The sequence below is a fragment of the Emiliania huxleyi genome, assembly GCF_000372725.1.
Source record: "Emiliania huxleyi CCMP1516 unplaced genomic scaffold EMIHUscaffold_621, whole genome shotgun sequence".
In the NCBI taxonomy this organism is placed as follows: Eukaryota; Haptophyta; order Isochrysidales; family Noelaerhabdaceae; genus Emiliania; species Emiliania huxleyi.
This window is the reverse complement of record NW_005197342.1, coordinates 1-26,273: the sequence shown is the minus strand read 5'-3', so window position 1 is coordinate 26,273 and position 26,273 is coordinate 1. Positions and strand designations below refer to the sequence as shown.

The window sequence follows — 26,273 nt, the reverse complement described above, 5'->3', positions numbered from 1 at the left end:
CAGATCTCCCCATATCTCCTGCGCCTGGCCGACCGCGCTGTGCGGCTGAGATCTCTCCCCAGATCTCCCCAGATCTCCCCAGATCTGCCGCGCCTGGCCAGCCGCGCTGTGCGGCGATGGCGCCGGGCGAGGGCGAGGGCCGAGAAGGAGGAGGGGCGGTGCGGGGAGGCCGGTGAGGATATGAAGGCGCCTGCGGAGCACCGGCGACCCCTAACTCACTGACCCGTTGGCGTGGGGAGGCTGGGGGAAGTGCTCTCGCCCCGCCGCTGCGCTGGCGGCGCGCGCGCCAAAGATCAGGATGAGGTCGCCTGCGGGATGCGACCGGGCGTCACGGGACGCGTCACGGACACGTCTCCCCTGTGCCCGTGCCGCAGGAAGTGTCTCGGAAGTGTCTTCCGTGCCGCAGGAGTGAGCGCCTCGGGCAGCGAGCGCAGTGCCGTCCTCGGAGACAGCGACGGCCTCCTCCTCCGCCTCCCCGACCTCGCGCCGCAGCCGCGCCGTCGCGACCCCGTCGCAAGGCTCGCCGCCCACCGCTCGCGTCGGCAGGCCTGCGGAGGTGGCCAGGCGCGGGAGATAGGGGGAGATAGGGGGAGATAGGGGAGATATGGGCCGGCAGGCCTGCGGAGGTGGCCAGGCCGAGCCGAGGCAGCCGGAGCTGGCCCTGCTCGCAGCCCCGCACGAGTCGGGGCAGCAGCGTGCTCCCGACAGCGAGGCGCGTCCCGCCTTCGAGGGTCGGCACCTCGAGCAGCGGAGGAGGTGAGGAGGCGGAGGAGGTGAGGAGGCGGAGGAGGTGAGGAGGCGGAGGAGGTGAGGAGGCGGAGGAGGTGAGGAGGCGGAGGAGGTGAGGAGGCGGAGGTGAGGAGGCGGAGGTGAGGAGGCGGAGGCGGGGAGGGCCGGCTCGCCTCCAGCAGCAGCAGCAGCTCGTGCGGCAGCGCCTGCCTGCGCGAGACGTGGACGAGGTCGTCGCCTGCGGGGGGAGGGGGGGGACGCGTCGTGGACGTGTCGTAGGACGGGCGGGCGAGAGCTGTGGGACGTGTCTCGGACGTGTCGTGTGGACGCGTCTGGGACGGGCGGTCGAGAGCTGGGAGAGGTCGCCTTGGCGGCTGAAGAGCGCGTCCTCCGCCTGCGGGGAGAGATGGGGAGATAAGGGGAGATTTGGAGAGATATGGGGAGATATGGGGAGATATGGGGAGATAAGAGCGAGGAGCGGAGCGGGTCTGCGGGGGCAGCCTCCTCCTCCCCTCCCCTCCCCTCTCCCCCCTCCTCTCGGGCTGCGCAAACCTCGCGGACGACGCAGACGACATCTCCCGCCCCTGCCTCGCCGCCGCCGCCTGCGTCGCCGAGCCGTTCAAACACGAGCTCTGCCCCGGAGGGAGTGCCTGCGGGCAGCTGCAGCAGCAGGGCCAGCTCGACGCTCCTGCGCGCCGCGTCTCTCCGCACGTGGCGGACTGTCGCCTCGGTGCCGCGGTGCAGCTCCGCGAGGCCGAGGAGGACCTGTGAGAAGGGTGAGGGTGTGCCAAAAGGGTGTGCGAGAAGGCGCCCGCTTGTGCAGCTCGCGAGTCCGCATCCGATCTAGGCGGGATCTCCTCCTCCCCACATCTCCCGAGATCTCCCCACATCTCCCGAGATCTCCCCACATCTCGCACCTCGATGTAGACGGGAGGCGCGCGGCGGCGCGGCGGCTGCGCGGCGCGGTAAGCCGCCTCGAGATCGTCGAGCGGCACGTCCCTCCGAGGGAGGAGCTCCTACACAAGGGTCACGGAGGCGTCTCGGAAGGGTCTCGGAAGTGTCCCGGAGGCACGTGACACGCCTTGGCGGCGAGCATCTGGTCGTACTCGCGCCGCGTCGGCTCGTCCGCCAAGCACTCGTGCGCCTGTGGTGACAATGCGTGCGCACCCTCGCGGACATGTCCAGGACACCGCCGCCTCGTCCCATGAGCGCTGTCGAAGGGCTGCCGTGTCTCTGCAGGAGGGCTGTCGAAGGGCTGCGGCTTCCCGGCGCACCTCGCACAGCTCACGGAAGAGGACCGACGCCGCCGCCACCTCCTCGTCGCTCTTTCCGAGCTGCTTGTCCGGGTGGAAAAGCAGCGAGAGGCGCCGGAATGCGCGCCGCACCTCTGCCGCCGAGCAGTCGCGCGGGAGGCCGAGCCGGTCGTAGTAATTCTTCTTTCGAGAGAACGGCTTCACCTTCTCTCCCCGCTGCCGCCGCCGCTCCTCCTCGCGCTCGCGCACCATGAACTGAAGGCGGCGGACTCGCTCGGCGCGCTGGGCTGGAGCATTCGGGTCCGGCTTGGAGAGCGCCGTCGCGCCGTAACCGCCAGCCGGCCGCACCATCGCCGCCGACTGCGCGGCGGCGAGCGCCTCCCGCTTCGCCGCGAGTGCAGCATCGTGCACTACCAAGTTTGGCATCGCTCACGGCATGGACTGGCGGATGGCAGCTGAGCTGTTGTGAAGCCTGCAAGCGGGCCACCGCGAGACGAAGGGGCGCTTGGCCGAAAGAATTTTACAAACCAACACTGTCCCGTTTTGCTGTTCACAGCTAGGGACGACCTCTGCGGCAAAGTCAAGCAACCCCACCTACCGCCACCCCGTCGCACCGCGGCAAACCTTCGGCTCCCGCTCAGAGGCTCGCCGCGCCCGTGCGGCGCGCCGAGGCGGCGCCGAGGCCGGCGCCTTGCACCCGGCCCGCGGCCGGCACCGCCTCGCCCCACAACTGACCGCCCTGCGGCCCCTGCGCAGGCGTGCCACAGGCGTCGCTCAAAAAGCGACGCCGGGTGTGGGCTGCTCCCTTGACCCGTCACCCGCCGCGCCCTCGCCCGGCCGCCTCACCGCTCACGGAGCGCTCGGCTGCTCGCCGCCGCCGCCGCGCGTCCCGCGCTGCCACGCTTGCCCTCCTTTGCCTGACGCGCGCTCTGTGCAGCGGCGCAGAGCGCGCGTCCCTGGCACAGACGGAGCAGCGACCGCGCCCCTCCGTCGCGCGCGCCGCGCGCGCGCTGCCGCCGCCGCCGCCGCCGCCGCCCCCTCCTCGCCGTCTTCCCCACCCTACCCTCTGTTGCGCGCGCCGCGCGCTGCGCGCCCCCGCCCCCACCCCCGCCCCCGCCCCCGCCCCCGCCCCCGCTCCCAAGCACCCCTTCCCCGGTAGGTGTGCGTAGAAAGTGGAGCCAATCGAGAGGTGGCAGAAGCCGCCGTGTCTGACACATATTGCGGCACGTGAGTGAGACAGCCCCGGCGCGCGCGCGCGCAGCGCTGAGCGCAACAGACAGGCGTTTTTTATGCAAACAGCAAACGGGACGGCCTGCGCAGCCTCTAACTATTTTACGAAAAATAGGGTCGCACAACACTGGGCACGGGACTGGCGCGCACTGGCACTAACACAGGTACACAAAAAGAATTTAAACAAAAACTGTCAGAAAGAATTTCCAGTGCGTCGGCAAAGAACAAAAAAGATACCTCCTTTGCGAGAGAGATCCCCTGTGCCGTGTGCCCTCTCCGCGCGGCGATGCGCCCTCCTCCCCCTCGCTTTTGCAAAATCCTGCAAAGGTGGGGACGTGTAGTCTGTCCTCGACCCAGCCCTAGCTTGGGATGTCCGTTTTAATTATAACAATTATTATTATTATTAAAGAGCAAAAACAAAACAAGGCGCGCGGGCAGCCCAGCCAACCCTTCTCCCACAAGACCGGCCACGGCTACGTCAAGGCGCACTTGGAGCACTTGGAGTGCAGTCATTAACCTCACATAGCTCACATCCAGGGCCGGGGAGCTCAGGCGCATCGCGGTTTCTACCACGACGCGATCTTTGTCAAGCGCAACAACTTCAACCTGCTGCTCCACGAGACGTTCGGCGGCGGCTTCTCGCCCACCGCCGTTCTCAAGCTGCGCCGCCTCGCGCGCAAAGTCGCGCGCGGCAGCGTTGACCGCACAGCCTACTCGCCCAAGTACTCGCTCTCTTTTATGTCCCACCATGCAGAGCGCATCTCTCTCTCTGTTGTGCGAGGCGTGAACCGCGCCATTCGCTCTCACCTGGCAACCCTGTCTGCACGTCTCGCGCGCGCGTGAACAGGGCTCCAGGCCCCAAATGACGTGTGAGTGTTAGAGTTGTTTGGTATTGCTAAAAATCTCTCTCTTAAAGAGAAAGTCGCTTGCCTTATAGAGGGGAGGAGGTAGCAGAGTCGGCGGCGGCGGCGGATGGCTGGGGCAGGCTGGGCGCTGGGCGCTAGGATCTACAATCTGCATTCTCCATCTCCTATCTCCACATTTTGGCCCGTGTTGCTGCTCAGCGATCTCAATCCACAATCTCAATCTTCGATCTTTAGTCTTGAATGGGGAACCGCGGAGGGTTAGAAGAAAGCAAAGAGGAGCCCTGCGCACGCACGACTCCGCAGGAGAAGCCCCTCCCCAGACAAAACACAAGGGAGAGGTGGTGGGTCACAGAAAAACCGCGGCCGCCAGCGACTGAGCGTCTCGCTGGCGGACGGGGAGAGGAACACAAAGGGACGTACGGTACGGACGTCCATCCACTGGGATGAGAGTAATGGAAAGATGAGGTGGAATCTGCTGATTCAACAGCCGCCCAAAGGAGCGCCGCCTCAACACGGGGTCTCGGCTCTATCGAGCCATGCTCGCTCCCGTCTAGGCGCGGCCCGCCAAAAGAATCTTATAACAAAACTCCCTAGCACAACACGGCACGCCAAAAGAATTCAACAATTCGAACTCTCTCGCACAGCACACCGGTTCGACACAGGTACCAAAAAGAAAGCCAATTCGTCGCCGGCGCCCGGGTCGCTCTCTCGCCAGCTCTCTCGTCCAGCGCGCGTCTGACCCATCTGCTGTTTAACTTAAGCCCCAATGCGGCTGCTCTCGCCCAGTCTCCTCCTGCGGGCCTCACGCGGGCTCGCCACCCGCGCCTGCTCGCGCCGCGACGCCCAGTATTTGCGGCGCGTGTCCGACGGCGGCTTCGTGCTCCCTGCGGCGAACCCGGGAGTGAGGCTCGAGCCTGGCTTCGTGGATGAGGCGGAGGAGGAGGCTCTCGCGGCCGAGGCGCGTGCGGCCGCGCTCTCCTTTGGCTACGACTACGACGGCGACCGGAGGGCGCACGTGCTCAACCCGGCGGACGGCTCGATCGAGTCGACGCGCGAGGTGGTCAACAACACACGCGTGACGGGCCGGCCGGAGAAGGCCGACCAGGCGCTGCCTCCGTGGGGCTACGGAGACGACTTTGACGAGTCGGCGCTGCCGCCCGCCATGGGAGCGCTGGCCGGCCGGCTGAGGGGGAGCGGCCTGTACAACGTCGGCGCTCTGCGCGACCTGACGCTCAACCTGCGGCGCGACTCCTTCTTCCAGCTCGACCCGCACCTCGACCCGCGCCTGGACGGGCCGCACGTCTTCGTGCTCGGCCTCCTCTCCTCCGTTGTGACCACTTTCTCGCCCTCCGACGCGCTGCTCGGCGCCAACGGCCTGCCGCCGCGCAGGCGAGGCTCCCTCCCAAGCCCTGGGCCTGCCCGGGGCGTGTCCGAGACACGGCCATGGCGTGTCCCCAAAGGCGGGACCCCTCCGAGGTCGGGCTGCGCTCGTGGAGCGACCTCGACATCGACGCAATGTGCCAGCCGCGCACACTGCTCCACTTCGCAGGCGACGCGAGAGGCTTGTGGCCGCACGCGATGGCGCGACGGACTCCCCTGGACCGTCCACGAGCCTTCCTGCAGGCGACGCGCGAGACTCTTGGCTGCACGCGATCCGGCCCGGTGTAGAGGTCGACTTGGCCGACGGCGCCGCGGTGTGCGACTGGTGGGGCCAGACCGACTACTTGGTGCGACGCTCCCCCAGCCGCATCTCCATCGTGCTGGCCTTCGCCGAGGGGTAGAGGATAGCTTAGACCATATACCGGACCATATAGTCGATAGTACTCGAAGACTAGCAGTCTTGGGTGTTGGGATCTCGTATCTCGATGATCTTGATCGTCGCGTAGCTCTCTTGTGCCTGAGCCCTGACTTTGCTGCTCGTTTTTTACACCGAATATTTCTGACATATTCTGACAAACACGCTCACCCCTGTGCCCTGAGCTGCGCACCACAAACGGACACGCACACGCTCGCGATTCCGATTGCGCGAGCGCGCTCGGCGCCGAGAGATGAGCATGAGATGTGCATGTGAGGCGGCACGGGCGGGCGCGCGGAAATATCTAATATGTTCTCAAATCACAAATGAACGATGAGCCCCCCCCACAACGCCAAAATCGCCATTGACCCCGGGTACTTTATGGAATCGCGTACGTTTACATCTTTGTGCAAATTATTGCCCGGCATGTGCCGTCTAGTTTCCTCCAACAACATGTGCAACATGCAAGCGCCACCCTAAGCAGTCCGCGAGCAGGGACGCCGTGAACGGGCAGCGCCCTCACCGCTGCTGTTGCCGCAGCTTTCTCGCCGAAGCGGCAAAGTCCTCGCAGCCGTCCGCGAGCGAGCGGAACTTGTCGTCCAGCTGGCTGAGCTTCTCGCCTATCAAAGCGACACCAGGGAACAGCTCAGACCCGCCCCGCCCCCGGCCCTACCCACGCCGCTGCCACTGCCTCGCTCGTGCAGCGCCGCTGCAGCCTGCGCCGCCGACGCCGCGGCGGCCCCCGCCGACTCGTGCTGAGGCCGGTCCAGCGCGGGCGAGGCTGCGCCCTTGCGGTTGCTCTTGAAGGAGCGCGCGAAGCTGACGGCCATGTCGACGTCCTCGCGCATCCCCTCGCCTAGGGGTCGAGAGGTCTAGGGGTCGAGAGGTCTAGGGGTCGAGAGGTCTAGGGGTCGAGAGGTCTAGGGGTCGAGAGGTCTAGGGGTCGAGAGGTCTAGGGGTCGAGAGGTCTAGGGGTCGAGAGGTCTAGGGGTCGAGAGGTCTAGGGGTCGAGAGGTCTAGGGGTCGAGAGGTCTAGGGGTCGAGAGGTCTAGGGGTCGAGAGGTCTAGGGGTCGAGAGGTCTAGGGGTCGAGAGGTCTAGGGGTCGAGAGGTCTAGGGATCGAGAGGTCTAGGGGTCGAGAGGTCTAGGGGTCGAGAGGTCTAGGGGTCGAGAGGTCTAGGGGTCGAGAGGTCTAGGGGTCGAGAGGTCTAGGGATCGAGAGGTCTAGGGGTCGAGAGGTCTAGGGGTCGAGAGGTCTAGGGGTCGAGAGGTCTAGGGGTCGAGAGGTCTAGGGGTCGAGAGGTCTAGGGGTCGAGAGGTCTAGGGGTCGAGAGGTCTAGGGGTCGAGAGGTCTAGGGGTCGAGAGGTCTAGGGGTCGAGAGGTCTAGGGATCGAGAGGTCTAGGGGTCGAGAGGTCTAGGGGTTGAGAGGTCCACCACACGTCACCACTCGACCACGACACGTCCACGACACGTCCACGACACGTCCACGACACGTCCACGACACGTCCACGACACGTCCACGACACGTCCACGACACGTCCACGACACGTCCACGACAGCGTCCACACACGTCGGAGCCAAGCGCCCGCGCATCCCCTGGCCGACGCCCCCCCGCAGCAGCGCTATCTCGGCTGCATCTCGGCTGCATCTCGGCTGCATCGCGCCGATGCCCTCCCCCAGCAGCAGCGCCGTCTCCTTCGCCGACCGCATCTTCTCCTACAGTCGAGACACCAGCCAGCAAAGTTCCACCCCGCCCCGACAGGCCGCCCTCTCCCCGCCTCTGCGGCGACCCCGCCTTTGCTCTCGCCACGCCCGCGCCCAGCGCCCCGCCCATAAACGCACCCAGCCGCGGCGCGCCGGCGGCGGGCGGGGGCGGGGGCGGGGGCGGCCGGGAGGCTGCGTCGACCCTGCCGCCACCCGGCCTCTCTGCGCCTCCCCGGAGCCACTCGGTCGAGCTCGCCGCCTGCACGGGACATGTCGGGGACGCGTCGGGGACGTGTCGGGGACGTGTCGTGGACGTGTCGTGTCGTGGACGTGTCGGGGACGTGTCGTGGGCATGAGACAGGCAGGGCCTGCTCGGCTGAGGTGGCCTATGTGTATGGCTGGCCGCCTGCGTCGCCTCGTCGGCAGCGCGGACAGCAGCATCGACCGCCGCGTCCAACACGTCGTCGTCGATCGGCGGCGGCGGCGGCGGCGGCGGCGGTGATTTGGGCGCTGGCGGCGGCGGCGGCGTGTCTGCTGGCTGCGTGTTTGGGGGCGGCGGCGGCGGCAAGGCAGAGTGCTGCGGGTTGGGCGAGGTCGGCAAGGAGGAGTGGTGCTCGGAGGGCTGGACGGAGCCGGAGGGCTGGACGGAGCAGGAGGGCTGGACGGAGCAGGAGGGCTGGACGGAGCCGGAGGGCTGGACGGAGCAGGAGGGCTGGACGGAGCAGGAGGGCTGGACGGAGCCGGAGGGCTGGACGGAGTAGACGGAGTAGTCCGCGTCGGACTCGCGGCCCCACCTGCGGGCAGCGAGGGGAGAGCGAGGTGGCACCCTTGGGGGGGGGGGGGGGGCAAAACAGGAAAGGCCGGCAACTAGTTTTTTTTCCCTCCCCCCCTCCCTCTCTCCCTCTCTTCTAGCAATCACCCTGTGAGGCTCTCCCCGTTGCCGCTCACGCCGCTACTGACGTCCGGCGCGGCGGGCGCGGCGGGCGCGGCGGGCGCGGCTGCAGCCGGCGGCGCCGCGGCGTGCTCACGCAGAGCCGCCTGCGCGACAACTGAAAAGTCAGTGGCTACTCGGCGAGTCGGGTGCCTGCGGGCGGGCGGGCAGGCCTGCAGTGCCGCGATCGCGTACGCGTTCGCCTCGACGTCTGCGTCAGCGGCGCCGAGCCGCTCCTTGAGCGCCTTCAATGAGTGCGTTGATGCGTTGATGCGTTGATGAAGGAGTTAGAGGAGCGGCGAGCCGCTCCTTGAGCGCCTCTTTCTCCTGTGTGGCGGCGGCGAGCTCGTCGCGCAGCTTGAGCAGCTGGGAGCCGAGGCTGCGCAGCGCGCCTGGGGAAGCGCGGAGGAGTCATCAACGAGCATCGCTGCTTTGCCCCTGGGAGGGGGAGCGGGGGCGCGGGCAAGCGCGGCGCAAACCGTTTCGCGCGCTAAGCTCCTCCTTGAGTGTGGCCGCCTCCTCCTCTGCCGCCGCCGAACTGGCGAGCGCACTGCGCAGCTCCGCCTCCGCCTGCGGGACATGTCTCGGACATGTCTCGGACATGTCTCGGACGTGTCGTGCACGTGCCACGGATATGAGGATATGACACTGCGCAGCTCCGCCCTCCGCCTCTGCTCCCGACAAGCCTCGCCCACATCACGCCCACATCTCGGCTGCCTCTCCGCTGCCTCTCGGCTGCCTCTCGGCTGCCTCTCGGCTGCCTCTCGGCTGCCTCTCGCGCCTCTGCTCGCGACGAGTCGGCCGCGGTGGCAACTGTCTCCCTCGACGCCTCGAGCTGAGCTCTCGCCTCTCCCAGCTCGACCTGTCCACACGCCACGTCGCGCTGAAGAGCGCCGCCTCACCCCCACCGAACCCGCCTCTTCTTCTCCGCCTCTAGCCCCGCCAGCCCGGCGGCCAGCTCCGCCTACACCAAAGGGGCGGACAGACACTGCCGGAGCACGGGGCACGGCCGGGTGGCGTTGCGGCGGCAGGCGCCGCCTCTCGCTCGCTGGAGGCGGCGAGCTGGCGGGAGAGGGACCTACGGGCCACCGAGATATGGGGAGAGATGGGGAGAGATGGGGAGAGATGAGCTGGCGGGAGAGGGACCTACGGGCCACGCGCACGACGCGTCCGAGACGCGCGGGGCGAGGTCGGCGGCTGGGAGGCATCTCTCTGTCTATCTATCTCTCTGGAGGCGGACTCGAGCGTCGCGTCGCGCGAAGTCGACTCCTGACCAGAGGTGCGACCGGCGGTGCGTGAGGGACCGACCCGGCACTTCGCTTCGAGCGAGGGCGGCTCCTCTAGCGGCTCCTAGTGACCCTCCTCTAGCGGCTCCTCTAGTGGCTCGGGCGAGGCTTAGGGTCCGGGTCAGGGTCAGGGTCCGGGTCAGGGTCAGGGTCAGGGTCAGGGTCAGGGTCAGGGCTATGGCGGCTCCTCGGTGGCGCGGGCGAGGGCCCGCGACGAGGCGATGGCGTCGCCCTCGACGCTCTCGATCCGCCGCTGCGCCTCGAGCAGCTGCGCCTGAAGGGCCGTGTCCCGGACGCGTCACAGGCAGCTGCCCGCCTGCTGGCGCAAGCCGCGAGAGCAATCCCTCGCCTCGAGCGGACCACTTCTCCGCTCTGCGGCGGCGGCCGCCTCCTGGGCGGTGGCGCGCGCCTCTCGCTCGGACTGCAACGCCGACTCCGCCGCCGCCGCCGCCGCCGCCGCCCCCTCCCTCTCCCTCTCCCTCGCCGCCTCAGCGGCAGCCAAACGCTCCTCGAGCGCCGCCACCGCAGCGCCGCCCTCCTCCCGCAGCGCAGCCAGCCGCCGCTCCGCCGCCGCGGCCTCGGTCCGCCGCTCCTCGGCCTCTCTCGCCAGAGCCGCCTCCGCCCGCGAGAGCGACTGCCGCGCCTCCTCCGCCGCCGCACGCGCCGCGAGCAGGGCGGCGTCCTCGTCGGTCTGGACAGCGAGAGTGACGAGCTCGGCCCTTGCGAGCTCGGCCCGCGTCGCCTCCTTCTCGAGGGCCTTGTTCCGCTTGCTCACCGCGTCAATCTTCTTTGTGAGCGCAATCACCAGCTCGCGCTGCTTGCCCGCCTCTTTGAAGCCCTCCGCCGCGAGCTGCGTCTTCTCCTCGACCTGCGCCATTAGCGCCTCCAGGTTGGCCTGCATCGCTCGGAGGCGGTCGTCGACCAGCCCAGGGCCGCCGTGCGAGGCGCGGTCCGCCATGGTAGATTAGGTACGCGAAGTCGCGGCGGCCCAGGTCGATGAGTGAGAAGGCGAACTCCCATCGGAGCGAGCTTTTCTTTTTATCGATCAACACTTTCGATAGTCGTCATCATCTGTCTAGCGTCCACCCATACCGCGTTGGTGTCCAGTCCGAGCCTGGCTGTTCTTCACCTTACTACCTACCTACCTACCGAAAGTAAGATCGTTCGGTGCAGAAACGCCGGCCATGCCCATGTAACGCACTTGTGCTCGATTTTTGGTTTAGAAGTGTCTCCAAGTCTTCTGGACCCATCGATGGCCGTCGCCTCGACGCCGCTCGTCGCGGCACCATCGTGCCCGGCCTGGGCGAAGCGTCGTCGCGGGTTCCCGCCGCAGTTCGACGGCAAGCCGTGCGAGCCTGCCGAGGAGGAGGACATGTGGCTGTGCAGAGCCGACGGCCGCGCGCGCAGCACCGCCGACCTGAAGCGCCTGGCGACCGCCGCTCGGGTTCGAGCGAAACGAGCAGGAGATGCAGCCGCCGCGAACACGCGCGATCGGCAGGCGCGCGACCAGCGCCGCCGGCAGCGTGAGCAGCACGACCGGCGCGCAGCGCCGGCGGTCGCCAAGACCGTGCGCCCACAACGCGGCCAGTGCGGCTGCCCGGCGCACGCGGTGTGCGGCATGTGCGTCGACCAGGGCAAGCTCGCCGCGGCCGAGCAGGCGGCCATCGACCTGGAGACGCGCTTCCACGCCTCGACGAACGTCGTCATGGACCTGGAGCGGCCCGAGGACGAGACGGCGGCGCTGCTGCAGCGCTGCGTGCACGTCTCCGACGAGACGAAGCGGCGGCTGCTGGGCGAGTGGAGCGACGAGCGCATGGCGCACGCGCTGCCGCTGCACGCATGCGCCTCGTGCGGCGTGCGCGACCCGTCGCTGACGTACACGCGGGTTGACGTGTCGGCGCTGCCGCGTACTGTGTCTGTGCGCGTAGCCGGCGGCGAAGACGAGACGCGGCACGTGTTTGAGCTCTCGCCCGAGCAGTGCGCTAAGTATCGAGGTCTTCAAAACAAAAAGGTGCGCCTTGCGTTTCCCAACGGCGCGAGCAACGACCGTCCCAACGGTTTGGTAGGCTGTAGCGTCGTCGCGCGTAAGAAGAGTGGTGAAATTTAGAAAAGGAGTTGCGGTGTTGATCGCCGCGGGAGCCCTCTTATTTATTTTTTCTTTTGTCTCGATGAGAACGCGAACTAAATAAATAAGAAGTGGCCAAAAGTGTATGGCGACTCGATTCACCTCCACTCTCGCCTTGCTCGCTCGCCCGCGCGGAGGGCATGGCCGCGGAGGAGGCGAGTGCGCGCTTGCCAGGTTTCTGCAGACAGCCTCTCGGGCAGACTGAGGGTCGGCTTTGCGTGGCGTGGCCCGTGCGCTGCGCTGCGCAAAGCTGCGTGTGCTGAGGGAGCATCCTGTGCTTCCACTGTGGGAGGTAGGTAGGTAGAAAGGTGAAGAACAGCCAGGCTCGGACTGTGGGAAGTGCGCACCTCCTGCAGCTGGTGGAGGGCCGTGCTGCCGCGCGTCTGCTCCATGGGCAGGGCGGGGAGGCGGCGCCGCAGCGCCGCAGCGTCTGCTGCACGCCGGCGCAGCACTCTGCTGCCTGGTGAGCAGCCTCCTGGATCTGTGCGCGACGTTTGCGAGGCGGCAGTGGCGCTGTACTGCAAGCCGCGGCGAGTGACCGATCATCCGGCCCGCTGGGTGCGCTTCTCAGCTCCCCGGCCCTGGATGTGAGGCTGATGACTGCACTCCAAGTGCTCCAAGAACTACTCTCGTGAGCTGATTGGACGGACGGAAAAACACCCCCCTTTTATGCCTGACCCTGGGCATGGCCTCGGCTCATACCCCTCCGGGGCTTCCTGACCTGCTCCGCAGCATACCAGACGGCGGCTGAAGGGGCTGGCTTCAACAGGGTTGCATTCTGGGCTACCCAGAAATTGCGGCGGCCGGAAGGATGACCACCCCTCCTTCAAACCTGGTGGCGGTGCAGGCCGCCCTCCCGCTCGGAACCCTCGTCGGTCGGTCGCCCGTGATCCGGTTGTCCCCACTCGTCCCCAGGCCGCTTTGCTGGGCGGCCCCCACGTCGGGCCAGAGCCGCCCCCCAGGCGCCCCTGAGGGCGGCTGCGACCCTAAGGCCGCCTCCCAAGGCACGAAGCCCGAGGTCGCCTCTTCGTAGGCCCATGTGCCGCTCATCTGCAGCAGCGTCACCACGTGTTCCGTGTCCCGATCAAGGGCGAGGTGGCGAGCTCCCCGACAGGAGGTCGGGTCCGCTGTGTAGACGATGGGAGCCTCCACCCCCCCCTTGCAGCTGCCCGCACCTAAAGTGAACTAAAAGTGGCGCAAATTGGAGATAACGCACACTAAATATGTGCTAAATATGTGTCAAATTTGTGCTAAATTTGCGCTAAAGTCGCGCTAATGTCGTGCTATATACGCACTCGAACACACACTAAAGCTAGCGCACTAAACTATCACTAAAGTTCATTCACACGCACTAAATTTAGACCCAAGGTTAGGTTGGTAGGAAGGTGAAGAACAGTCAGGCTCGGACTGGACACCAGCGCGGTATGTATGGGTGGACGCGGGACAGATGATGACGACACGCGTCCGTGAGCGAAAAGAGACACACACAAGCTCACAAGACACTCTCAGCCAGCTGCGGGCTGCCACACATCACGAGTAAGCGTACGGCACTACGCCACTCGCGGCCACGTCCCCCCCGTCGCCCCCGCGCCCCCCCCCCCAGCACCCGAGGTGCCAAGGGCACAAACAACAGCGGGAATAATACAAACAGGCGACAGGGCACGCGACGTGTGAGACTAGAGCAGGCTTCTCCGCCTCTACGCTCTAGCAAACTCGCCGGCCGGTGAGGCACGGACGAGAGCACACCGCAAGGTTAGGTTAGGTAGAAAGGTGAAGAACAGGCTGCGCAAGTGAGTGTAGAGCGGTGGTGTGGGGCGTGCAGTGTGGTGTTCATTAGCTTCGAGTAGAGGGGGCGTCCTGCAGTTAAGGGGAAACCCGGTACGCGGGGCTAACCCTCGGAGACCCGTGTTTACTTTACGGCCCTTGCCCTGCGAACGCAAACCCCCAGGGCTAGGGCTCTCTTGCCCGCAACCCGATGCCAATCATCCGGCCCGCTGGGTGCGCTTCTTAGCTCCCCGGCCCTGGATGTGCGGTTAATGACTGCACTCCAAGTGCTCCAAGTGCTTGGCCTGTAGCAGGTGAGGCTGGTTTGGGCCCAAAATCAGCCAAATTTTAGGCCAAATCGGCAAAATGCCGGGAATTTCGCGGAGAACCGTGTATACCTGGAAATTACCCTGCGACCGCCTGGGTATTTTGTCGATTTCCTCAATTTTGCCTCAGATTTTGCCCCAGACCAGCTCTCAGACTCAGGGAAACTCGCGAGTTTCCCGCGAGGGAAACTCGAGAGATACAGATGATGACGACACGCACGAGCGACACACAGACACAAGCAGGCTCACACACAAGACACACACATGACATGTACATGTGTGCACATGCACATGCACATGCACATGCACATGCACGTGCATGTGCATGTGCATGTGCATGTGCATGTGCATGTGCATGTGCATGTGCATGTGCATGTGCATGTGCATGTGCATGTGCATGTGCATGTGCATGTGCATGTGCATGTGCATGTGCCATGTCCATGTCCATGTCCATGTCCATGTCCATGTCCATGTCCATGTCCATGCCATGTCCATGTCCATGTCCATGTCCATGTCCATGTCCATGGCCATGTCCATGTCCATGTATGTGGTGTGTATGTATGTAGGAAGGTGAAGAACACACAACCGCAAGCGCCCGGCAAATGATGAACGGGAAAAAATCCTCCAAGCAGTCGTGTAGTGAACAGCTTCCCCTCGGGTTTCTTGCCGTCGTACCTGGGCTGTGTGCAGAGCCGGGTCCCCAGGGTGAAGTGAACAGCCCCGCGTCGCGCCCCCACGTGCCCCAGCTGACCTGCGCCTGCACCTGCGTTGCACCGCGATGTCCTCCTCGTCCGCCCCGCCGAAGGCGGTCGTAGACTTTGTGGCGGCGCACTCCGACGCGGAGGTCCTCGACAGCGGCAAGGTGCGCTGCTCCACCACGGGGCACGAGTGCCTCCCACAGCTGGACGTGCTGCGGGCGCACTGGGAGGGCAAGACCTACCGGAAGAAGGCGGCGCTGGTCGCGTACGACTTCGAGCAGCACGCGCCTCACCTGGTGCCGCACAAGCAGAGCAAGCACCTCCTCTACTGCACCGTGACGCGCCAGCCGGTCTCGCGCCAGCCGTCTGCGGTCGAGGGCCACGTCAACGGCAAGCGCTTCAAGCGGATGCTGGCCGAGCGCGAGGCGGCGGAGGCCAAGCGCAGTCGTGCGGGCGCGGGCGGCGAGGAGGGCGGCGATGAGTGGGACTGGGAGGAGGGCGAGGAGGAGGGCGAGGAGGAGGAGGCGGCGGCGGCTGAGGAGCCTGCGAAGCGGAGGCGGGTGGAGGCGGCCGGCGGGGAGGGAGAAGAGAGCGTGGAGGGCAGCGAGGGGAGCGGCGAGGGGAGCGGCGAGGGGAGCGACGAGGAGAGCGACGAGGAGCTGCAGCACGAGATCGGAGCGTTCAAGTCGGGGAGGCGCTTCTGGGAGGAGGAGGAGGAGGAGAGCGAGGAGGAGAGCGGGGAGGGCGAGGACGTGGAGGAGGCGGACGTGGAGGTGGACGTGGGCGGGAAAGGCAAGCGGGCCAACAAAGGCAAGCCCAGCAAGCAGGCGCCCGGCAAGGATGCACCTGGCAAGGATGCCCTCCCCTTCCCTCGCGGCGCGGGCAAGGTTGCGACCGGAAGCAGCCGCCCCGGCGGCGGAGTGCACGGCCAGGCTGGGGCGGGCGCGGCGCGCAAGGCGGCGAGGCGACAGGCGTACCTCACCAACATGTCCGGGCGCGGAGGAGGGGGTCGCCGCGCAGGGAGGGGCGCACACGAGCGAGGCAAGCGCTAAGCCAATTAGATTCCAATTAGCGGGCCGAACGGTGGGAGCTGGGAGTGCTGGCGGGCTGTGTCGCACTGCCTGTCTATTGTGTGTGCCGGCTCTCTTGTTGGCTCTCGCTCGATGCGATTCTGTGTCTATGTGCGGCTTCGTTGACGTGTGAGCAGTATGTGTATGTTGGAGTCGCATCTCACGTCACCGACGTCAGCGTGTGAGGTGCAGCGCAACGGACGCAAGCTAATCGAGAAGCAGTCAAAAACAGCCTGCGAGAGCGGCGCTGCGCGCCGCCTACCTCGTGCGGGTCGTGAGGTAACCCCAAATAGCATCCAAAAACGTGTAACAACCGAGACGATACAGAGGCGGATGGGCGCACGCACCCGCGCAGCGCCGCAAAGAAGCTGGCGACGGCAATGCGCTTCCTGGTGAAGGAGCCTAACCAGTTCGAGGACGACGACATCGATGATGTCATGTTGCGCGACGGCGTCATCCATTTCGTCAAGCCTCCTTCATCGTGACCGTCGCCACCCTCGCCGCCGTCTCGCCTACGTCGCCGCCGTCGCCATCATGGGCCTCGCTGCCGAGACGGTGCTGTTGCATCTGACTCGACTCTCCCACCCCCACTGGCTCCTATCAATCCGCCGCGACACCAGGGCTCAGCTCGGCGCTTCACTCCTGTCCGGCGTGACTCTCTGTCTCACATGAGTTTCTTCCGTCGATTGTGTCACGTCTCCCCTCCTTGTTCGGCGTAGCCGAACTGCGAGCGAAGCGTAGCTGCTCTGGTTTTTGTACTTTGTACGATCCTAAGGTTGAGACCCCGGCGGCCCCTACGAGGCTCAGCGCCGGCGCCACTCTCGAGTCCAAACGGGCCGTGGCCGGCGTATTAGCAGGGTTAGAGGCGGTTGCAGCCTTCTCTGGCCTCTGGGACCCGGCGCTGCCTGGCCAGGCCTCTCAGTTCACGAAATCGCACAGACAGTGACAGTCAGACATGCAACAGCCAACACCCCGTCCCCAGGGAAGGCGAGCAAAAACCTTCTCGCGCTCGCGCTAGACGCCGACTCGGAGGCCGCACCGGTCAGCTCACGCCAAAATCGTGAACCGTGAACCGTGAACCAACTAGCCCCGCCCCGCCCGAGTGCCGAGTCCGTGAACCGCGAACCGTGAATGAACCGGCGGTTGGGTTCATGAACCGGGTTCACGGTTCACCGCGTGAACTGACAGGGCTGTGCCTGACCGTGTCGATCGATCTCTGTACCTGTTTGTCCGCGCTAGGTGATTTTCTACGGTGCGGCCGCGCCAAACTCGACAAACAACGCGCGTCCCTCTCTGGCGCACACCTCTGACAAGCCGCCTTGCGGAAGCCAGGGAGTGTCCATTATGCACCGCCATCACAGGGCTACCCCTGTCGCCGGGCAGCGCCGCCCTCTCCTGCACCTTCAGCCCACGCCATGCGCCCACTGGCTGAGCGAGTACGCCCGGTGGCATGCCGCGCACCGCCATGAGCCGGGCGCAGAATACCTTGTGTACACGTGCCGTCCATTCATGCCGGGGACCAACCCCCGATGCCTTGGATTCGGTGACCGCTTCCGGATTATCGCTTACCTCCTGCGCCTGGCAGCTTACCGCCGGCAGGCGTCCGCACCGCAACCTTCCTGCCGTCTCCCAGCCGTGACCGAAACCCATTTCCCTTTGGCGCCGCAGGTGCTGCTGGTCGACTGGCTGTCGCCCGTCCCACTCTCTGACTTTTTCGAGCCGACCGATCTGGGCAGCACACGCATCGAGTGGCGAGTCACTGCGGAGGAGGCGGCCGCGCTGAGGGATGTGCCAGTCAATCGGTGGAATGGACCAGCGCCGGGCGGTGACGAGTTCTGGAGCAGCGGCAGGCAGTACACGCGGGTCACTGGCAACACTCACTGGTCTAGCGACCTAGGAAGGATCGCAGTGAGAGCGATCTTGGCACCTCTCGTCCGATCAGCGCCACCAACCGCCCCACCCTCGGCACAGTCGCAACGCGTCCCGTGGCGAGCGCGGTGGCGGAGAGTTCCGCGCAGACTCGCTCGGCTGCCTTATACGCGCGCTGTTTACGGCCACCCCCTACCTGAGAGGAACCGTAGAGGCGCGGAGGCGGGCACTCTTTGCCGATCAGCCATTCGACGGCGTGCACCTCCGCCTCGGCGACGGCGCACCTGGCAATCCGTACAAGGCGCGCCGCTGCGCTGCGCTGTATGGAGTCGGCGCCCACGCCTTCGCACCTCAGCTCCCGCTGCCCGCTCGCGAAACAGTTTGCCAAGGCCCCTGTGCTGCTCAAGAAGGACGTGCGCATGACAGTGGGTGACGCGACGAGGATCCTGGATTGCCTTGTCCGCGAGGGCAAGGCACCATTTTCTCTATTTGCGGCGGACCACACGCGAGCATGTGCTTGTGCCTGACTCGTTCAGGACATACCCCACAGGTGCCCCTCTTCCTCGCGACGGACAACACGCCTCTCAAGGCGGCTGTGCTCGGCAGTGGCGCCGGCCTAAACGCGTCCGTCCTTCTCCCCCGCTCGGTGACAGCGCGTGTGCGCGCCCAAGGCTGCGCAGAGTGCATGGTTAACCCTGTCTTCAAGCACGACTTCAACCGCTCCGACGTTGCTGAGATCTTCCTGGACCTGGTAACGCGCCCCTCGCCCTGCACGCGCAAGTCTGACGCGCCGCCCGCCCAGAGTGTGTCACGAGGCACTTTCCTCGCAGATGATGCTCACCCTCTCGCGCTGCTTCTACCACGGAGGGTCCAATTTTGCCAACACCGTCCTAGCGCTCGCGCCGCCCGGCCACTGCGACAAGCACATTCCGAGAAGAGAACACGCGTGTGCCGCACCCGCGGGCTGAGATGAGGACCCCAGAGGGGGTTCCGCTCCCGAAGGCTCTAAAACACTGCGATTTTCACTTTTCAACGCGGCTCGCACGCTGGTCGCTGCGCTGAGGTGCACGCCTCAATGCGGAGAGGGGGAGAGATCGCGGCGACCGAGAGTTGCCGCGCAGCTAGAGCTCTCTATAGACTCTACCGCCTAGGCATACGGCGCTATAGAGTACCGGCGGCACATGTACATGTGCGGACGTGACACACGTGTGTGCATGCACACATGTACATGTACATGTCGCTACACACAGGGGGTCTGCTTGAGGTATGTAGGGACTCCAAACGCGACGACACAAAGAAGAAATTATGACATCTCTGTCACAAACACAGGTGCGGTCCCTGCGGAGACTGGCGCTGGAACGAAGAATAGGCATTGATATACAGAGAGGGTCACCCCGGCGTGTCTGAGAGTGCAGACCCCACGCCTCTACCCGCCTCCCCCTCTCGAGAGCCACGTGGCGTCAAACCGCTGCTCGATCAGCTTCCACACGACCACGAAGAGCGCGCTCTGCAGCCCGTTGATGAGCAGTCTGGTCCGCAGCCCGCGCCCGAGCAAGCCGGCCACACCGTCCTTGGCCAGGACGGCGGCGGCGGCGGCGGAGTAGGAGAGGGAGGTCGGCGACGTCTGGCGCGACGTCTTGAGCACGCGCAGCCCGTTGGTGAGGCAATCCGAGACTGCAGTCGACAGGAAGCCGACCACGGCGCGCTGGGCGAGCTGCGCCGCGATCGGCGAGGCCTCGTCCACGGGCAAAGCGGCGGAGAGGGCGTTGAAGGTCAGCCACCAGGGCAAGCCGCCGAGGAAGGAGGCGGCCATGTTGGCGAGCGCGCCTAGTGAACGATCTGCTCTCGTTCAACGCGCACTCCATTGGCCGAGGAGGTAGTTGCCCATCTCGGCGATCGCACCGTCGTACAAGACGCCGATCCCTCGTGCCCGCACCTTCTGGCGGAGCTGCGCCCAGCCGGCAGACCCCTCCACCTGCAGCGTCGTCTTGACGCAGTCGAGCGGAGTGACCGCGAGCCTCCTACGGGGCATGTCTCGGACCTGTCTGCGCCGTGTCACGGAGCAGTCGAGCAGAGTGGCTGCCAGCCACCAGCAGGAGGCGACGGCGCTCGCGCAGGCAGTGCGCTCGCTCAGAGTGAGGCGCGAGGAGGCGAGGAGCGAGAGCATGCCCGACTGGGCGGCCGTGTCGCCGAAGCGGACGAGCGGTGACTGCATCAGAGCAAAGGGGAGCCCCTGGTAGAGCCGTGGGATCCCGCCCGCAGAGTAGAGCGTGCGGAGCGCATGCCGCGTGGAGACGCCGTGCCTGTACTGGTAGTGCATGCCGGTGCGAAGCCACATCAGTGTGAGGACCTGGATCACGCCCGCGGCCGCTCCAGACAGCCCTCCGCCGAGGGCTCTCCGCGCCGCAGTCGCGAGCACGTCGCCAAAGGCAGCAGCCTCGCTCGGTGGCGGCAGCGGCCGGCTGGCCACATTCCACCAGCAGACTGTGCCCACGAGGCAAGTGAAGACTAGCAGTTTGGTGGCTCGCCGTGAGTCACGTTGCTGCCACCCGCACACGCCATTGCGGCGGCTGTGGCGGCGGCCGGCCAGCCGAGGCGGAAGCACGAGCGGCGCCTCCTCGTCGGCGATGAGCGAGCCAGAACTGCGCGCTCCGCGAAGGAAGGTTGTCGCCTCGTCAGCGATGAGCGAGCCGGAACTGCGAGCTCCGCGAAGAAAGGCTGTCGACTCGTCGGCGATTCGGGCTCCGTCGCCGCGCACAGCCGAGGCGAGGATGGCGAAAGCAAAGATAGGTGCCCTGAGCGCCTATGTGAAATGAGCCCACGGCTCTACTAGTGTAGCCAAACGTCAGATTCGACTGGAGAGTACCCGGCATGGGCCGGGGAAAACCATCGAGTGCACGATGTTCACACCCTGTACAGGGGAATCCTGCACTGGGGACGGTCGCACGAAACCTTTACGGATTAAAACGCCTGGGCTCTATAGCCTATCCCACCGTTCTGCAGGGGAGAGCCGGGGGGCGTCGAGCGCCCGCGGCCACTCCTCGTCACACGGCTTCTCATGGATTCTGATAAGGAGAGGTGTAGAGGGTTACATGGGGGATGCAGACTCGTATGCGTGGCGACGGCGGCATCGTACCGAGGCCGCCGCCCCCTCACATATCGGTCGCGGCGCATTGCGCACAACTATTACGTGATTCCCGCATTGGATTGGGGACATCACCGTCAAAGGGACCCTCTCCACTCCACTTGCCCCAATTTTGCGAAGGCAAGCATAAATTAACGTGTGAACGCTCGATGCATTACGCAAAGAAGTGTGTCGTCGCTTGGGTCCCACACGACCACGCCTATGCCGGCGTAGCCATCCTCACCTTCAGAGGCGTCGGTGAGGCAGACGACGGGCGAGCCCTGCAGCTCGCCGACTCGAAAGTGCTGGGGTCGGGATGCGAGGACGAGGCGCTTGAGCAAATGCAGGGCCTCCAGTAGAGGCTCTCCCTCGAGGAGTCGGGTGGTGGTCCGCACTGCGCTGATCGGCGCGAGTGCGGCCAGGCCGAAGCGGCCAAAGACGGGAGAGAAGACGAACCGGCTCTTGCCAAAAACAGTGGAGCAGTCAGACCGCGTTACGCGGCCTGCCGCAATGTGCTCGTCGATGAGCGCTGCAACTTTCGTTTTGCGCTCCTCTGTGACGCCAATGAGCACCACCCCCGAGTTTGGGACCGAGCTGAAGTCGTGCAATACACCGAGTGGGTGCAAGTCGCTGCCACGTTGCACCATCGCCACGTGCTTGTCCTCGGCCCACCCCAGTCCAAGAGCATCGCCGAGCGTGATGAGAGCACGCTGGCCAGAGCCCCTCTCGAAGGCGGCGCCACCGACTCCAAAGTCGTCATAGTACGCCACCGTGGCTGTCGCCAAGAGCCTCCGCATGACGTGGCAGAGCAGCGCCGGGTACCTGTTCCACGCCAGCACGGCAGAGAACACTCCAAAGGCAAACCCCGGCAGGATGAAGGCCGCCGTGATCCGCCTCACCGGGTCCCATACGAAGACCACTGAGAAGCCAGGCCAGGCCACTGGGCAGCGGCGGAACGCCTTTCTGACGTCTTCGAGCCCGTACTCAAACGCCATGAGGCCCTCGCCTGGAGCCGAGTCATTTTAATAGCACTGTCGGGCACGGTCGTACCTCGCGTGCCCTTTGTGCGAATGGTTTCAATGCTCGACGTCTCGTGCCCGACTCTGACTCGCGCGACTGCTTCTGGCTGCTCGTTCCGCATTCTTCTATGGCAGCCAGTACGGTCACGGATCCTTCGTCACAGGGCGCGACGACGCGGCACGCGGCGCGGCGCCGCGGCAGTGACACCCGTCATGACGACGCAAGCCTTCTGGGATCACATCGCTTGATTCTTGGTGGATGGGATCAAGAAGGCGGTGTAGACGCGTGTGCGGAGGTGGTCGCGCCGTCCGTCACCTCGCAACGGACGCGGGGGACGCGGACTGCGGCGCCTCGTCGGGGGACAGGGCATGCAGGAGCTCCAGTCAGGCATGGAGAGAAGGCATGAGGAGCTCCCGTCAGGCATGGGCGAAGTGTACAGGGAGTGACGGGGATGCTAGAGGCGGCGAGTGGCAGCATCAGACAGCGGCGCTGTCTTGCACCTGTCGGACCTGGCACTGGTGCAGCAAGGGGTTTGCCTCGGGTAACGGAGCAAAGCGCCGCACAAGCCGCTGAGGCCGCTGACTGAACAGGAGCTGGTGAGATGCTGCGTACGGACTCGACGTGCTCGGCTCTACGGCATCACGTCATCGTGGCTCTGACGAGGCGCGCGGCACGTCGTGAACGCGGTCGTTCTTATCCCGCCATCAGCAGGACACTGAGGCCGCTGCACAGGACACTGAGGCCGCAGAAGGAACAGGCCTGCACAGCTGCGAGAACGACTACTCTCCCTTCATCTCGAGGCGAGATCGCGATCTCGGGCGATCTCGGACGATCTCGAGCGAGTGGATGGACATGGACTCGACGTGGCCTGCGTGATCTGATGTCGATCATCACGCCGTCGAGACTCTGGCGAGGCGTGGGGCGCACTGGCAGCGCCGCCGCCGCCCACTCATCCTTCATCTCTGGGCGAGATCGCGATCTCGGCGATCTCGGGCGATCTGGAGCGAGATGTCGGACATGGACTCGACGTGGTCTGCGTGAGCTGATGTCGATCATCACGCCTTCGAGGCTTTGGCGAGGCGTGGGGCGTGCTGGCAGCGCCGCCGCCGCCCACTCATCCTCCATCTCGAGGCGAGATCGCGATCTCGGCGATCTCGGGCGATCTCGAGCGAGATGCCGGACATGGACTCGATGTGGTCTGCGTGAGCTGATGTCGATCATCACGCCGGCGAGGTTTTGGCGAGGCGTGGGGCGCGAGGGCAGCGCCGCCGCCACCTACTCTCCTTCATCTCGAGGCGAGATCGCGATCTCGGGCGATCTCGGGCGATCTCGAGCGAGATGTCGGACATGGACTCGATGGGATCTGCGTGAGCTGATGTCGATCATCACGCCGTCGAGGCTCTGGCGAGGCGTGGGGCGCGAGGGCAGCGCCACCGCCACCTACTCTCCCCTCATCTCGAGGCGAGATCGCGATCTCGGGCGATCTCGGGCGATCTCGAGCGAGTTGATTGACATGGACTCGATGTGGTCTGCGTGAGCTGATGTCGATCATCACGCCGTCGAGGCTCTGGCGAGGCGTGGGGCGCACTGGCAGCGCCGCCGCCGCCCAATCATCCTTCATCTCGAGACGAGATCGCGATCTCGGCGATCTCGGGCGATCTCGAGCGAGTGGATGGACATGGACTCGATGTGGTCTGCGTGAGCTGATGTCGATCATCACGCCGTCGAGGTTTTGGCGAGGCGGGGGGCGCGAGGGCAGCGCCGCCGCCACCTACTCTCCTTCATCTCTGGGCGAGATCGCGATCTCGGGCGATCTCGGGCGATCTCGGGCGATCTCGGGCGAGATGTCGGACATGGACTCGATGGGATCTGCGTGAGCTGATGTCTATCGTCACGCCGTCGAGGCTCTGGCGAGGCGTGGGGCGCGAGGGCAGCGCCGCCGCCGCCTACTTCCCTTCATCTCGAGGCGAGATCGCGATCTCGGGCGATCTCGGGCGATCTCGGGCGAGATGTCGGACATGGACTCGATGTGGTCTGCGTGAGCTGATGTCGATCATCACGCCGTCGAGGTTTTGGCGAGGCGGGGGGCGCGAGGGCAGCGCCGCCGCCACCTACTCTCCTTCATCTCTGGGCGAGATCGCGATCTCGGGCGATCTCGGGCGATCTCGGGCGAGATGTCGGACATGGACTCGACTTGGTCTGCGTGATCTGATGTCGATTATCACGCCGTCCAGGCTCTGGCGCGGCGTGGGGCGCACTGGCAGCGCCGCCGCCGCCCAATCATCCTTCATCTCGAGACGAGATCGCGATCTCGGCGATCTCGGACGATCTCGAGCGAGATGTCGGACATGGACTCGATGGGATCTGCGTGAGCTGAGGTCGATCATCACGCCGTCGAGGCTCTGGCGAGGCGTGGGGCGCGAGGGCAGCGCCACCGCCACCTACTCTCCCCTCATCTCGAGGCGAGATCGCGATCTCGGGCGATCTCGGGCGATCTCGAGCGAGTTGATGGACATGGACTCGATGTGGTCTGCGTGAGCTGATGTCGATCATCACGCCGTCGAGGTTTTGGCGAGGCGGGGGGCGCGATGGCGGCGCCGCCACCGCCTACTCTCCTTCATCTCTGGGCGAGATCGCGATCTCGGGCGATCTCAGGCGATCTCGGGCGAGATGTCGGACATGGACTCGATGGGATCTGCGTGAGCTGGTGTCGATCATCACGCCGTCGAGGTTTTGGCGAGGCGTGGGGCGCGAGGGCAGCGCCGCCGCCACCTACTCTCCTTCATCTCTGGGCGAGATCGCGATCTCGGGCAACGTGCCGCAACACGCCTCGGGCCAGGGGGAGGCGCTTGCGCCGGTTGGTTGGGCAACCTGAAGCTCCTTTCGCCCCAGCCATGAACTCGGCTGGGGGGGATGCGTGCTGGGTTTTGAATGTCCTCCACTGGTGGGGCACTTTCTTCCGCCTGAAAGCGCATACGCGGCATGCCACGAAATCGCGATCTCGGGCGATCTCGGGCGATCTCGAGCGAGTTGACGGACATGGACTAGACGTGTGGTCTGCGTGATCTGATGTCAATCATCACGCCGTCGAGACTCTGGCGAGGCGTGGGGCGCACTGGCAGCGCCGCCGCCGCCCAATCATCCTTCATCTCGAGACGAGATCGCGATCTCGGCGATCTCGGACGATCTGGAGCGAGATGATTGACATGGACTCGATGGGGTCTGCGTAAGCTGAGGTCGATCATCACGCCGGCGAGATCGCGATCTCGGTCGATCTCGGGCGATCTCGAGCGAGTTGATTGGCATGGACTCGATGTGGTCTGCGTGAGCTGATGTCGATCATCACGCCGTCGAGGTTTTGGCGACGCGGGGGGCGCGAGGGCAGCGCCGCCGCCACCTACTCTCCCTTCATCTCTGGGCGAGATCGCGATCTCGGGCGATCTCGGGCGATCTCGGGCGAGATGTCGGACATGGACTCGACGGGGTCTGCGTGAGCTGATGTCTATCATCACGCCGTCGAGGCTCTGGCGAGGCGTGGGGCGCGAGGGCAGCTTCACCGCCACCTACTCTCCCTTCATCTCGAGGCTCTGGCGAGGCGTGGGGCGCGATGGCAGCGCCGCCGCCACCTACTCTCCCTTCACCTCGAGGCGAGATCGCGATCTCGGGCGATCTCGGGCGATCTCGAGCGAGTTGATGGACATGGACTCGATGGGGTCTGCGTGAGCTGATATCGATCATCACGCCGTCGAGGTTTTGGCGAGGCGGGGGGCGCGATGGCGGCGCCGCCACCGCCTACTCTCCTTCATCTCTGGGCGAGATCGCGATCTCGGGCGATCTCGGGCGATCTCGGGCGAGATGTCGGACATGGACTCGATGGGATCTGCGTGAGCTGGTGTCGATCATCACGCCGTCGAGCTTTTTGGCGAGGCGTGGGGCGCGAGGGCAGTGCCGCCGCCACCTACTCTCCTTCATCTCTGGGCGAGATCGCGATCTCGGGCTACGTGCCGCAACACGCCTCGGGCCAGGGGGAGGCGCTTGCGCCGGTTGGTTGGGCAACCTGAAGCTCCTTTCGCCCCAGCCATGAACTCGGCTGGGGGGGATGCGTGCTGGGTTTTGAATGTCCTCCACTGGTGGGGCACTTTCTTCCGCCTGAAAGCGCATACGCGGCATGCCACGAAATCGCGATCTCGGGCGATCTCGGGCGATCTCGAGCGAGTTGACGGACATGGACTAGACGTGTGGTCTGCGTGATCTGATGTCAATCATCACGCCGTCGAGACTCTGGCGAGGCGTGGGGCGCACTGGCAGCGCCGCCGCCGCCCAATCATCCTTCATCTCGAGACGAGATCGCGATCTCGGCGATCTCGGACGATCTGGAGCGAGATGATTGACATGGACTCGATGGGGCCTGCGTGAGCTGATGTCGATCATCACGCCGGCGAGGTTTTGGCGAGGCGTGGGGCGCACTGGCAGCGCCGCCG

At 65.6% G+C, this 26,273-nt stretch overlaps 5 protein-coding genes across 5 annotated transcripts; 2 read left to right on the top strand and 3 right to left on the bottom strand.

Annotated features, from left to right (window-relative positions):
* Positions 1–4,844: 4,844 nt before the first annotated feature.
* EMIHUDRAFT_247983 (hypothetical protein) lies at positions 4,845–5,859 on the top strand (the record flags this gene model as incomplete). Its single annotated transcript, XM_005763645.1, has 2 exons — positions 4,845–5,526; positions 5,702–5,859. 2 exons carry the CDS (start codon positions 4,845–4,847, stop codon positions 5,857–5,859), a joined length of 840 nt encoding a protein of 279 aa, XP_005763702.1.
* A 380-nt stretch (positions 5,860–6,239) lies between these two features.
* EMIHUDRAFT_459779 (hypothetical protein) lies at positions 6,240–8,076 on the bottom strand (the record flags this gene model as incomplete). The annotated part of the gene is made up of 4 exons (XM_005763644.1): positions 6,240–6,493; positions 6,565–6,729; positions 7,540–7,838; positions 7,986–8,076. Coding segments are annotated over 4 exons (699 nt in total), but the record flags the coding sequence as incomplete, so codon positions are not given.
* Positions 8,077–8,553: 477 nt separating this feature from the next.
* EMIHUDRAFT_446116 (hypothetical protein) lies at positions 8,554–10,783 on the bottom strand. Its single transcript, XM_005763643.1, has 9 exons — positions 10,146–10,783; positions 9,984–10,070; positions 9,549–9,779; positions 9,442–9,474; positions 9,292–9,372; positions 8,990–9,080; positions 8,829–8,902; positions 8,684–8,755; positions 8,554–8,617 (listed from the first exon to the last, which is right to left on the bottom strand). Exons 1-3 carry the CDS (start codon positions 10,752–10,754, stop codon positions 9,657–9,659), a joined length of 819 nt encoding a protein of 272 aa, XP_005763700.1. The 5' UTR covers positions 10,755–10,783; the 3' UTR covers positions 8,554–8,617; positions 8,684–8,755; positions 8,829–8,902; positions 8,990–9,080; positions 9,292–9,372; positions 9,442–9,474; positions 9,549–9,656.
* Positions 10,784–14,789: 4,006 nt separating this feature from the next.
* EMIHUDRAFT_247979 (hypothetical protein) lies at positions 14,790–15,761 on the top strand (the record flags this gene model as incomplete). The annotated part of the gene is made up of 2 exons (XM_005763642.1): positions 14,790–15,156; positions 15,502–15,761. 2 exons carry the CDS (start codon positions 14,790–14,792, stop codon positions 15,759–15,761), a joined length of 627 nt encoding a protein of 208 aa, XP_005763699.1.
* A 3,183-nt stretch (positions 15,762–18,944) lies between these two features.
* On the bottom strand, positions 18,945–22,216 carry EMIHUDRAFT_425291 (hypothetical protein; the record flags this gene model as incomplete). Its single annotated transcript, XM_005763641.1, has 5 exons — positions 18,945–19,475; positions 19,551–19,669; positions 19,739–20,044; positions 20,642–20,645; positions 22,108–22,216. 5 exons carry the CDS (start codon positions 22,214–22,216, stop codon positions 19,075–19,077), a joined length of 939 nt encoding a protein of 312 aa, XP_005763698.1. The 3' UTR covers positions 18,945–19,074.
* Between the last annotated feature and the right edge of the window lie 4,057 nt (positions 22,217–26,273).

Excerpts from the sequence above, each read along its gene's own strand:
- EMIHUDRAFT_446116 (XM_005763643.1), bottom strand. The coding sequence starts at position 10,754 with ATGGCGGACCGCGCCTCGCACGGCGGCCCTGGGCTGGTCGACGACCGC. Across the intron at positions 10,071-10,145 it reads GGAGAAGTGGTCCGCTCGAG|GCGCAGCTGCTCGAGGCGCA; the intron begins GCGAGGGATTGC and ends ACGGCCCTTCAG. Across the intron at positions 9,780-9,983 it reads CCCTCGCCCGCGCCACCGAG|GAGTCGACTTCGCGCGACGC; the intron begins GAGCCGCCATAG and ends ACCTCTGGTCAG.